Source organism: Malus domestica, chromosome 10 (assembly GCF_042453785.1).
Source record: "Malus domestica chromosome 10, GDT2T_hap1".
In the NCBI taxonomy this organism is placed as follows: Eukaryota; Viridiplantae; Streptophyta; class Magnoliopsida; order Rosales; family Rosaceae; genus Malus; species Malus domestica.
In genome coordinates, this window is record NC_091670.1 from 40,807,306 (window position 1) to 40,820,174 (window position 12,869).

Consider the following 12,869-nt stretch of genomic DNA (forward strand, 5'->3'; position numbering starts at 1 on the left):
GATCAAGCCACATCAGCAATTAACTGAGAAATTAACAGAAAAACTGACGAAGGTATGACATTGGCACAAATTTATAAGATGAGGTATGACATTGTCAATTTTAAAAGATGAGGTATGAAAGTGTCGTGACACCAATAGTTGAGGTAGTTTTTTGTACTTTACACTTCTTTATTTTTTAGGGTAGTGTTATTCACACATCCATTTTTACTTCTTACACACTCTTCTCAAATTTCAGTAGTCAAACCGAATGAATTGAAAAAGATCATGAATAAAAATTAACAAGGGTATATGAGAAGTAAAAATGGGTATGTGAATAACACTACCCCTCTCTTATTGTAACTATTTTCAAACTCTCATTTCCTTTTTTTGCACTACTCCTTTTATTTTCATGCCTTGATTCTCTTTTGACTTATTCCTTCAATATCTAGAAATTAAGAGAGAAATGTAGGAAGAAATAAGAGTGCGGAAATCACTTCTCTTTATATAAGAATTAGGAGATAAATGTTACCATCAGACCCTTTAGAAAATGACAAAATGCAATACAATTATACACATGGTGTTGGAGGCACCCCGGCCTCTCTAAAAGCACTAAGATTTCATTTACAAAGTTTCATAAACTACAAGCTTAAGTGACCAATAATATCAACTAATCCCTTTTTATATACATGTAAGAATTAAATGCAGCGATCCAGACCAAAGAACTCAAAAAATGATCATCTTATGCATCAAAATTAGTACTAGCGCCCTAGCCAGCACAAATATATACGAAAATGAAGGATGCATGTTAAATTCTTATCTTTTACCACGAAAAACGATCTTACCCTCGGCATCTTCTTGCATGATGGATAACACTTCATCGGGAGGAATATGCTGCCAAATTTGAGGCTTTCCAGAACAATGTCCCAATTTCGCAAACTTATCAGCGGCCCTGTTGCCTTCTCTATAAATATGAGTCAGGACGCAGTTGTTAATCTCCGGTATGATCAAGTTTATGTGACTAATCTGCCTTTGTGCCTCTGCGCATCGAATCTGCCTCCTCTGCGCTATAATCTGAAGCAATGTCTTTGCGTCTCCTTCGAGCCACACTTCGCTCCAACCATTTTCCAACACCAACTCAAGGCCTCTTCTGAGTGCAGCCAGTTCCGCAATGATGCTGTTGGCCTTTCCTATGGATTCAGCATAACCAAGTAGGAACTCGGCCTTGTGGTTTCTGAACAGCCCTCCAATGCTAGCCTTTCCCACTTCGGGTTTGGAAGATCCATCAAAGTTCAGTTTAGTCCAACCAATTTTCGGTTTTTCCCATGACACCGGAATTGACTCCTTGTGCAAACTCCCGAATAGGCAAACCGGACGTTGTTGTATTAGTTTTTCGAACCTCAAAATCTTATTGAAAGCTAACATTTTAAAGTATATATTTACTTCTTCCTAAAAACTATTTTAATTAAACATATTGCAGTGTTTAGCAAAACCGACATTACATGAAATGAAGAGAAAAATGATAAGTAGGGGAATGAGTTTTACACAACAAAAGGAAGACGAAGAGGAAGTCGAAACGTTTCTTAATGCTAAAGTTATGAATCTATATTAGTGCCCTTAATCCTTTGGAACATAAGAAACTATTGCTTCACGTAACCATGCATTGAAGGAGTTGGAGTTGAGAGAAGGCAAGGTATAGGGTTTACAACAAGGCAGCGTTTAATTAATAATATACGAGTTTCTTGACACACGCGTGAATACTTAGATGACGAAAAATGGCTAGAGAGGTTTTATTCAAGAACTCTCAAACACATTATAATGTTTATCCAGACATTTTCATGGGATTTGATATTGAAAATTGATGAGTTTTGTTGATAAAGTGCATGCTATGATATTAACATATATGCACGAAGAACTTGAGATGAACCGTTAAATGGTAACTGTAAAAACACCGATTTTATCCTAATGGGATAAAAACTGCAAATTTAACTGTATTTTATCCATAAAACTAGTGGGAACTCCGAAAAGTAAGAATGCTTAAATTTAATTAGGGTATTTTCAGGAAATGAGAGGACAAAAATGAAAAGAAAAAAAAACTCAAGGGCTGACGAGATATAGAGAAAGCATTTAATGCGGTGTTAACTTTGGTCAACTGTGATTCAGATGATCAAATTGGATTGAGATCCTCAAGGGATCTCACACTCCAGAGTCCGCAAATCGAACAATTCGGATTGTTCAAGAGAGAGATATATGAACGTTCGAGAGAGATTGTATGTGAAGTGAGTCAGTGAAATGGGCTAATAGGGGACAACATATTTTAAATTAAACGGTCTGAAATGCTTGATCTGTTGGCTCCCAAGCTGATCTCAATCTGATCAAATTAGTTGCCTACAGTTGCCCTTGTTGCGCGGTAGAGAGTCAATGACTGGGTCAACGAAATTTCCTGCCTATTTGCAGCTTAGTTACAGTAAGATCTGTGTATAATGTTTGGCCGCAATATATCTTCATGTCACACTACATATCTATCTCTCATTCAAGTAAGAATAAAAGTTCTACAAATCAATGACATGAAAAGTTCTGGCTTTTTAAACAAGGCATATCAAACTACACACCCAAAACAAATCATTTACACGGTTGCAATTCGCAGTTCCTAATCGTTTTTCAATTCATCGGAAGGACGAAATTAGTATTCAAACGAGCAACTTTATTTCTTCAATCCCACACTTTTGCTCCTTAGAATTTTTCCTTACCAATGAGCCACAACCAGTCAAGGCAAACCCCTGCAAATATGCCTCCCAAAAGAAACAGAACAAGTATATTTCCCAAGGCATTTTGCTCAGGTCCCTGCAAATCAAACAACCAGAAATTAATTTTGATTTGATTTAATCAGAAACCATGAAAACATAAATTATATTCGGAACAGGTTACGTACGTTGTAGCCTTTCGGTGCCACTGTCATGACACAGACAGTGAGATAACCATTTGTTAATCCTAAGATTGATGTCAGCAAGATCATCCACCCTTGGTCAGCGTACTTTCCTGTGAAGTAGTACGCTGGAACGAAGAGGAAACGCAATAGGATTGCAATCAGGAGACCCTTTCTGGACTCGATCTTCAGGCATTTGATGAGGGGTATGTATCGCGATATCAAATCCAACACATTGTACATTGCAACCAGGACAAGGGGATACCTGAGAGAGTTTTCAAAAGGCAACCGTACCAGAGTATATCAGATTACGAGGCATGCCTAGAGAACAAGCGTTTAAAATATGAAAGGAATCGAAACTTACCATGTCCCCAACTGGTGATTTCCGGTATTTTCGTATATGAAACCAGGGAAGATTGATAATGTCAGCACATATATCAGAAACAAGTCAAGGCAAAAATCTATATTCTGCTTGAATATCTGCATAGTGCTCAATCGAGTTGGAACTACTTTGGCATCGTTTGAGACCTGCGATAAATTTAGAAAGGTTTTTAGTAATTGGATATCCGAGCAGATCCTCAAGAACAGGCATCATCAGAGTTTAAAGAAAGGTTCAATACTTCTATGTCTGCTTGTGTTTGGACTCCAGCAGCAGCAAGATCGGCGGTTACAGTTTTAGAGCCTTCGGAAGCTGCCTTTGAGCGGTAGTACTTCACTATAGGCAATCTCGGGAAGTAAAATGCATATAGAAGAATACAGAGAAACTCGGTGAATGTGGAAATTGTCAGGAACAACACTGTAAAAGATCAGTCACACAAGAAATTATCACCGACCAAGGAACTGAAAGTATCCTTCAGAAAGTATTATTACGCTAGCTTCAGAAAGCAGCTTAATATGGAATCTGCTTCGCCACCTAATGTGTATATTGTTTTCCTACAAAACTCAAATCCACTTCCTCGGCTTTGACACATACGACCACAATATAAGAAGAAGCATATGAATATATATCAACCACCCGAACTGTCTATATGTAAAGGAAATTGACATACTCGTCCCCTTGCGAAGACCATCATGAGACTTCTCAAAGGCAGCTTTTGTCATCAGCCGCAAGCCGGAGGTTAGAGCGCCTGATGCAGCCAAACCCGCAAAGAAGGACTGCAGAAGCAGAACACTAAATTACAAACAGAAGTTGTCATAAACGTTAAACAACTGTGAAAAATAACTAACCTGGATGAATTCAGGACGCATCAACGACAGGTCCCCGACCATTCCACCTTGAACGTGGGCATCTGCAACCCCAAATGCAGCAACACATGCGCATATACCGATATAAGGTCCAACTCCTCCGCCCGCAGATGTGGCTACATCCACCTATTTACAAAGTTGAAAGTGAAGTTAATTGATCGAAAGCAACAGAAAACTTGTAACAGAATAGAGAGCAGGATTTACTTACAATTATAAGCATCAAGGTAGCGAGGAAGAAGAGAGCATATCCAATTAAATTCCGCTTTCTGGTGTCAACCTTTGCTTCATGGTATGCAAGTGTTGCCATTGTTATAAATGCAAACGGTTGATAAACAAGGGTGAGAACCCGCGATGGATGGTAAGTCTACGAAAACAAATTTCCATCAGACTTTTCAAGACTTCCCTTTTTATTTGCAAACAACCCAAAGGGAAAATAAATACGAAAATAAAGTTCAAAACTTTTCCATAGCCCAGCAACTTCAAGCCTAATTCACTTAATCTGAAAAGATCATTTGTAGCTCTTACCGGAAACAAGTTATAGTAGTAATCACCTATGGTGAGCATACTGTTCCAAGCAACAAGGGATCCCAGCCCCAGGAACCAACAAACTGCTAAAGCTTTATACTGTCCCTGCTTGTTGCAACAATTCAAAATTCAAAACATATCAGATATCACAATTCAATTGGAAAAGAGTTAAAAAAAAATGAAAACCCCCTAGAGTAATAGAAGGTGAGCATCCAACGCTCACGCGGATAGCCTGCTTTGATACCATAATCGCAAAACCAATTTTCCGAGGTGGGATTTGCACTCTCAACAGAAATTTCAATGCCTAAATCAATTTGAGGAAACAAAAGTCCAATGCTTTCAGCACAAACCTCAAGCTTTAATGGAGCCCTGGTTCCATTTTCCTCAATCATGGCTGCTTCCCATGTTTCAGAAACACACAAAGTTAGACACTTCATATATGACTACTGTTGTAAACAGTCAACTTGAAATACATTAAAAACGCAGATACCAGTATGTAAATAATCAAATATGCATATACTGGTCATTACCTGCTCAGATTCTTGAAGCTGACTTGAATATGCAACTGGGTTTTCAATAGTATATACCTTCACTTTTCCAGAAGATTAAAAAAAAATTAAAAAGATAAAATCTGGATGGAGGTTTTGACCTCTGTTCAAACCAGAACTATATATATATATATGCATGGAAAATCATAAACAATTGAGTTGTATTATTATATAAAACGATTACAGCGCCGACAACCTTAAAGATTCACATGGGCACAGAAAAAAGGATATGAGATTATGTATTTGCGAGGAATCTGATGGAGTTTTGATTCGACTGCATAGTAATCTGAAAGCAAGAATCAAAGCAGGCTGTGGAATTGAAAGCCAAAAAGGATTCTCCTTTTTTCCGAATAATTTGATTCTGATTGTGATTGAAGATTACAACTTATCTAAATAAGTTACTCTGAAGGTATCTTAACCTATGAAAAATAAGATTTTTAACGAAAGTAGGTTAGGATAATGTAGTAGAATCTTAAACCAATAATGTAACGTAGTATTTCAATTTGACATAGATAATAAATTCTTAGAATGCGGTTAGAATAATATAGCGGGATCGTAAACTAATAATACAAAATAATAGAATCCAATGCCACGTAAATAAGTCTCTCTACTTAATGGTTGACCAATAGTTTGAAAGCAGATACCTAGAGCAGATCCAATAGTTTGAAACCGATACAGTCCGGTGCCGTTTTGGTTGAAGATCGCCTTTCAATTTGAAAAGAAACAGCTGTACTTTAAAACATGCATCCCATTTGTACACGAACACATAATTTAAATTTGTGAATATTTTATAATAAATATAAGAAAATCAATCTAAATTGCTAAGAAATCTGAAAGGAACTTTTGTTTTTGGACGAAATCCGAAAGCAACATCATATTTGCCATCCACATAGTAAAATTGTAAAATACAATATGATTTAGGTTTATGGAAATAGAAACGTGAGCTGGCATAAATTATATATGATGCTAAACTCAATGTAGAATATGAACGCTCGAATGAACTATTATCATACTCGTTGTTTTAATCAATAAAATTATAACTCTTGAAGCGGGAGTACTATTCTCTTCTCTTCTCTCTCACCACGTATTATTATTTTGTAATATTATGTGGCATGTGACCGTCACACTAAACAAATACTTTTGTCTCTTTTTCTCCCTCTCCCTCACCAAGTATTCTTTTTCGATTAATACGTTAAAGGATGAAGAGATCCATATGGTAGTGCATTAAGCATCGGATCTAATGAGCTCATTAATCACGTTTAACCAATGTATAAAAAACGTTTAGTAGACTTCACAATAAGTTTCAATAATTGTAGACTTGTTAAAAAAAATCGCTTGAATTTGCTACAATTAACCGTTTTTCAAAAATTGAGTGAATGTGATACGAAAATTGCATACTATTATAATTTAAACTTTTTTTTTTTTAGTACATCGATATTTTTACACTAGAGGAATGAAGAGTTCGGCTAAGCCACACAACGGGCAACCTAATTTGGTATCAAATTGTTTAATAGATTAGACATTTTCTGGGTTCGATTTCTGGTACTGGTGAGTCGCACAATAATGACTAGGAAAATGTTGAAATGTCTTTGTGAATCTTTTCAGTCTATAAAAAGTGGACTGGCATGACGAAACCACCAATTAGTTTTTTTTAGAAGAAAGAAAAAAAAAAGAAGACTTTGACACTTGAGATACATCACCATAAAACAACCAAGAATCTCTCATCTTTAGTTGGGGCTTGACGTTGGGTGACATTTTTATTTATAAAAGGTGGAACCATAAATTGAGGAGCCACTAAAAGCTTGAAGAATAAATTGAGGAGTCACTAAAAGCTTGAAGAAAGGTTTCAAGAAAATTGACAATTGAGATTGGGCAGTGGGGTGATCGTCCTCAGTCCTCGCCAACTTCTTGTTTCGTTTCCATTGGACCAATGATGCTTCCCCAAATCAAAATCCAAACCTCACTTTTCAAAATCGAATATCATATAGGATAGTGTTATTCACACACTATTTTTTACTTTTCACACATCTCTCTCAATTTTCTATTGTCGGATCGAATAAATTGAAGAAGATCGATAACAAAAAATTAATGTTGGAGGTAAAAATAGTTGTATAAATAGCATTATCCTATCATATAATGGCACAGTTGACTGACGTAATCAGCTGACTAATGAGACTACTGCCTTTTAGCTATTGTGTGTGTGCACACACAATCTTTAGGAGAAGGGATCTCCATTTTTTAAAAATGGAAATTTGTTGTGGGGTTTAAATCACATCGAAGTTCAACGATCCGAACAATATATTTTTGTAATTGTACCTCATAGATCATTCTTGCAAAATATTGACTAAATCGGAAATATTTGATGTATCTAATTGAGTTCACAAAAACTAATAAAATTTTATCGTGACAATTAAACAAACAAGTAGTTTCAGATTGAAATGAATTTTTGCAAGAACGATCTATGAATCGAGACTTACAAAATAAACAGTTTAGATTGTTGAAATTCAATATAGAGTGAGTTCCATAATTAATATCCAATTTTTTTTTAAATGGGAATCCCTTCTTAAAGGGTGTGTGTGTGTGTGAGAGAGAGAGAGAGAGAGAGAGAGGGAGAGATGGTAAGGCCAGGCCCACTAAATGAAATGAAAAGGCACCTTGGTAGTGGAATGGGATACATAATCTAGGCCAAGCCCAGCCCATAATAAAAAGGCCGCAATAAGCAAAGCCCTGATCGCAAAGTGGAGATCCTCAAAGCTCATTCATTGCCCTCCACTACAAAATCTGGAAACAATCAAACAATTCCAATCATCTCTCACATTTAGTGGTAAGACTCCAGAAAAGGCCTCTAAAAAGCCATTTTCTGTGAACAAGAGTTGGGTTCTTAAGTGAGATGTTCCTCGGTAGTTTAGTGGTAAAGCGGTCGGCTGTTATTAATTAGAAGATGAACCGACTACTAACGCTGGCCGCCAAATATTGGCATTCGATAGGTAGAGTTTCTGATGCGGCACGAAGTAAAGGATTAGTAAATCCTTAAAGGATCGATAATCTGGAATCCCTCATTTATTAAAGTAATCCCAAGGGATAAAAAAAAAGGCGACCAGAAGCCAACAGGGTTCCCACTTTGTAAGGGTTCGGGACAGTTCATCTATCAATTTTTTAGAGTAAAATCCCAAAAGATAATTTTGATTAACTGATAATTGATTATTACAATTGAAACATCCAGATACTTAAATGAAGAATTTAAGGATCATAACTTCTTGGACCAACTCAACCAACTTTGGTAATTTAAACAAAATTAATTGGATGACAATTCAAAGGTCTGCTTTTTATTACGAAAATTAAAATTATGACGTCGTTCCCTTTCTGAAACTGTATTAAGGACTCAAATCAGTGCTCGAACGTCAAATTTACAAATTATCACTACGTGATTTGTCTTCCGACGATCCAGTTCCTTTTTATTCCATTCCACTATTTGTTCAACATCGGTTCCTGGTTTTCTTGATGGTAGTGCCGGTGCACTATCCCTAAACGTCTCTTTCTCCAAAAGGTTTGCTTCTCTAAAAGGTGAATTGCCACCGCCCAAGTTATACATTACCATAAACGTCCCTTTAATCATTCCAACTTGATAAGTGACAAAGACTCATATCCTATTAATTAATACCTGATTTATACACTTTGACCTTTTCCTTTCCTACCCAACGACATAAAATAATAGCTCAAATTTTGCTTCCACTTTAAGAAAGGGGGACAATATGATTTCAAGTCTTATTACTGGAAAGGGATCCTTTCCGCTCCCTTTCACCAAATTCACCTAATCAATCAATCCGGACTCTTGAAATTTGATCAAACGGTTACAAACATAGAGCATCTTAAAAAGGTATAATAATTTTAGTCGTTTGATTAAATTTCTAAGGCCCGAATTAGATGATTGGGTGGATTTGGTAGAATGAATCAGGAGGAGAGGATCCCTTTCCCTTATTACTGGCCATGAGTTTGCCCTATTTTCACTTAGTTAAAACAAGTATTAAGTTCGATTAAGACGAATGCATGACAATATATATTTATAGTGAATTCAATTTTAAATTGAGATTCATATAACTATTTATGAGTGAGTTAACAACTCGTTTTAAAATATATTTATAAGTATCAAATCGATAGTTGAATTTGTTTTAGATATATATATGGACAGTCAATAACATGATTATTATGTCAAGGGGATATTACACATCAGATTCCTGTTTAAATGAGGACTCAACTACGTCATCGTGACCTCGACGCTATGAATTTTAAGTTTCTCGTATGATATTACATGATTAATTTTACATTGTCAAGTTCACGTATCAGTTGCATACAAGTTCATTGAGTCAAGTACCCCACAAGGCCGACGTTGGACCCACCAGTCACCCAGAACATCAAACACTCCAATGATTGGACAGTGAGGGGTTCGACGATGCAAGCCGGTTGGCGTAGCAAAGTCCCGTGGCCACGGGACAAAATGGTGACAAACAGGCCGGTTGCCTCTGACAATGCGATAACGACACCTGGACCCGTATACCTGGTCTTTTAAGGCATTTTCCCACCACCTCGCGCTCCCACCTTCCTTCCTTCCTCTCCACCTTGCTCGCCCAACTCCGCCGTCTGCTCTCTCACCTCCCGCCAAGTTAATTCCTTTTTTTTTTTTTTGTTGTCCAAGATACCTTTTGTATCTGGTAGACTACGAGCTTGTTTGAAAAGTGTTTTTAATCGACTGAAACGTTTTTAGAAAAAAAATACTTTTGAGTTTCAAAATGCACTTTAAGTGTTTTTCACAATTAATTTGTATTTTTACCAAAGTTTGATTTCCAAAAACATTATCTCAAAAACATTTTTAATCAATAAAACGCTTTTCAAACGAGTTCTATATGCAGTATCATCAACCAAACATGACGAGAGAGTAACAGCATCACAGAACGAAGGAAAAATAAAGACGAATATATCATTTTTCAATGGCAACTGGTTAATTAATTTATACCCTACTCAATTAGCTAAATTAGGTGAAAAAAAAGAGAGAGGAGAATATAGTAAGCGGGGCCCAGCAAAGAAGGTGAAAAAGAGATCTAACGGCTAGATATCATGGTCAATTAATTATTTATCTAAGATCTAACGGCTAGGAAATGCGATAAATAAAATATTCCGGGTCAGGCAAGCGTCTGTGACGCACCCATCCGTCACAGACATCCAAATCTCCCTCTATTTCCGCTCCCAGACATTCCTCAACGTCTGCAACTCCAACTCGATACACCAAAAGCTGACCCCTTCACAACTTTTTGTTGCGGAGAGCATAGTTCGTATCGCCCTCGGATAATGGCGTCACTCCACCCCTCTGAGTTGGACTCCGCCGCCACCGACTCGGTCGCGTCGACCCCGCGCTCGGACCACCCGTCCCACGACCTCAACTCACGTGTACGGTTCATGTGCAGCTTCGGCGGCAAGATCCTGCCGCGCCCGCACGACAATCAGCTTCGCTATGTCGGCGGCGATACCCGAATTGTCGCTGTGCATCGCACCACCTCTTTCTCCGCCCTTCTCTCGAAGCTCTGCAAACTCTCAGGCAAGTAAACTCGTCGAAACGACGACGTATCATCGCGATTCAGTTGCTTAATTAATCTAATTAATCGCGGGGTTTGATTGTGTGCGGCAGGGTTGAGTAACGTAACGGTGAAGTACCAGCTGCCGAACGAGGACCTGGACTCGTTGATTTCGGTCACCACGGACGAGGACGTTGACAACATGATGGAGGAGTACGACCGCATCGCACAGAATCAAAACCCAAAATCGGCGCGGCTCCGCCTCTTTCTCTTCCCCAAAGGCGGCGACGACTCGATTAACTCGCGATCCTCCAGCATCAGCTCGCTCCTAGACGGCTCCGCCAAGCGCGAGCACTGGTTCCTCGACGCGCTCAACAGCGGTACGTCGAATTCCGCTATGCTCGAGCGGGGCCGCTCCGAAGCCTCTTCGATCGTCTCCGAAGTGCCTGACTACTTATTCGGGTTGGACAACTCCGACGACACTCACTCTCGGTGCGGCGATTTCAAACCGAAGGCTCGACCCGTATTGAACGACAACGTGTCGGTTTCGGATCCGGGTTCACCTGCCCCGATCACTTCCTCGCCGTTCTGCTCGACGTCGTCTGTGCCATCCGTCCCGTCGATGCCGAGTCTTCCACCGGTGAAGACCCGACCCGATTCCAATAAAGTCATGGAGACGAAAGAGAATCAATCGGAGATGTTTACCGAGACGGTTGAGTTGCCCGTGTCGCAAGCAACTGGGTTCGCAGGCAACCCTGGGGTGCAGTATATGCCGGATCCTAATTACCAGGGTCATATGGTCCGGTCATTACCCGTCTATTATTATCCGGGTCAGGTTCCACCCACAAACGTACAGGTCCAACCTGTTCCGATTCGGAGGCAGTATGTTCATCAGCAATACCACCAGGTAGCGAGTCAGATTCCAGTCGGGTACCATAACCCAATACCGGGTATGGGTCAAGTATATGGTGGCGGGTTGAGGCCAGTGGTGGCGATGGACCCGTATGACGTGTCAGCTCGGGTGGTTTCCGATGGAGGGAGCCAGCAACAGCAGCTGCAGCAGCAGGTGTACTATGGAGTGAGGAATGGTGCGGTGGTTTCGCCGTATAATCCAGGTATGGTGGTGCAATCGGGGGAGGAATGGCAAGGACCCGGACCCGATAAGAATACGGGTCGGGCTCCGAATTCATCATCTTGACCAATGCATGAATGAAACAAACATCTAGTTACTGTGATTTGGATTGTTATTTATTTTATAATTTTGTGATTGCTTGATGATTGGTTGATGAGTGAGTGATGATCCAAACTGTAATTAGCATTTTGAACTTGGTATTGTGATGAAATTATGAAGGGTTGTTTTTACCTTGTTTTGATTTTCATGGGATAAATGGTGTATATGGAAAAGTGAAAACTTTTGCTTTCAAAGGCTTTCCCTTTATCTTTTGTGAATATAAAAGTTGTTTTTTTCTTAAACAAAACAAGTCTAATAAAGTTGTTTGTAAAGTTGTTGAGTTTTAATTCTATATTGATATGAATTGGAATTGGAATTGAAATCGGTATGAAAAAAGAAGATGGAAATGAACTGGTTCAGCTCTTGCATGACATCGTGGATTCGAACATCTGTCGGTAGATAATCTACCATTTAATCTAACAAAATCTATCGTTTGTACTTACAACGAGTAGGATTATCTCCCTTTCCACTTTCCTTCCCTCCATTCCCCTCCTCTCTCTCCTTATTCTTTTTCTTTCTCTCTACAGAGAATGCAACACAAGATCCTTACGTGGACTTAATTGTGAGCGTTCAAATGGAGAGACAGGGAAAATGCGAGAGGAGGAGAGAGTCCGAATTCTATTTACAGAGAGAATTTGACTGCAAATGTAATGTCGCGTTTTAGTCTTACCATTGTGATAGTGATTTCGTTCTCTCATTTTTTTTATTCATGCACTATTATTCTAGTTTCTATATATTGATTCTATTTTGATATATTCAATCTTACGACTAAATTTTAAAAGAGAAAAATAATGCTAGAAGAGAGAAATGAGAGTTTGAAACCGGGCTCACTTTTGATAGTATCTCCTCCG

General features: G+C 38.7%; 2 protein-coding genes across 4 annotated transcripts; one reads left to right on the forward strand and one right to left on the reverse strand.

Annotated features, from left to right (window-relative positions):
• Positions 1-2,438: 2,438 nt before the first annotated feature.
• Positions 2,439-5,670, reverse strand: LOC103412448 (equilibrative nucleotide transporter 3-like). 3 transcript variants are annotated; one of them, XM_008351003.4, is made up of 11 exons: positions 5,417-5,670; positions 5,203-5,259; positions 5,023-5,066; positions 4,673-4,777; positions 4,356-4,511; positions 4,130-4,273; positions 3,952-4,057; positions 3,523-3,698; positions 3,267-3,430; positions 2,909-3,167; positions 2,439-2,820 (listed from the first exon to the last, which is right to left on the reverse strand). In XM_008351003.4, the coding sequence occupies exons 3-11, from the start codon at positions 5,062-5,064 to the stop codon at positions 2,710-2,712; spliced, it is 1,263 nt and encodes a 420-aa protein (XP_008349225.2). In that variant the 5' UTR covers positions 5,065-5,066; positions 5,203-5,259; positions 5,417-5,670; the 3' UTR covers positions 2,439-2,709. The 3 variants fall into 3 exon arrangements, with proteins under 3 accessions (XP_008349225.2, XP_017181537.2, XP_028966247.1); XM_017326048.3 differs by having other exon boundaries at positions 5,203-5,264; positions 5,417-5,563; XM_029110414.2 differs by lacking the exons at positions 5,203-5,259; positions 5,417-5,670 and having other exon boundaries at positions 4,699-4,777; positions 5,023-5,071.
• A 4,192-nt stretch (positions 5,671-9,862) lies between these two features.
• LOC114827787 (RAF-like serine/threonine-protein kinase PRAF) lies at positions 9,863-12,212 on the forward strand. The gene is made up of 2 exons (XM_070805774.1): positions 9,863-10,810; positions 10,901-12,212. The coding sequence occupies exons 1-2, from the start codon at positions 10,564-10,566 to the stop codon at positions 11,983-11,985; spliced, it is 1,332 nt and encodes a 443-aa protein (XP_070661875.1). The 5' UTR covers positions 9,863-10,563; the 3' UTR covers positions 11,986-12,212.
• The last annotated feature ends 657 nt before the right edge of the window (positions 12,213-12,869 follow it).

Coding starts and splice junctions, on each gene's coding strand:
- LOC114827787 (XM_070805774.1), top strand. CDS start 10,564: ATGGCGTCACTCCACCCCTCTGAGTTGGACTCCGCCGCCACCGACTCG. Junction 10,811..10,900: donor GAAGCTCTGCAAACTCTCAG/GCAAGTAAACTC, acceptor TGTGTGCGGCAG/GGTTGAGTAACGTAACGGTG.
- LOC103412448 (XM_008351003.4), bottom strand. CDS start 5,064: ATGATTGAGGAAAATGGAACCAGGGCTCCATTAAAGCTTGAG. Junction 3,168..3,266: donor AATCACCAGTTGGGGACATG/GTAAGTTTCGAT, acceptor AAACTCTCTCAG/GTATCCCCTTGTCCTGGTTG. Junction 2,821..2,908: donor TGGCACCGAAAGGCTACAAC/GTACGTAACCTG, acceptor TTTGATTTGCAG/GGACCTGAGCAAAATGCCTT.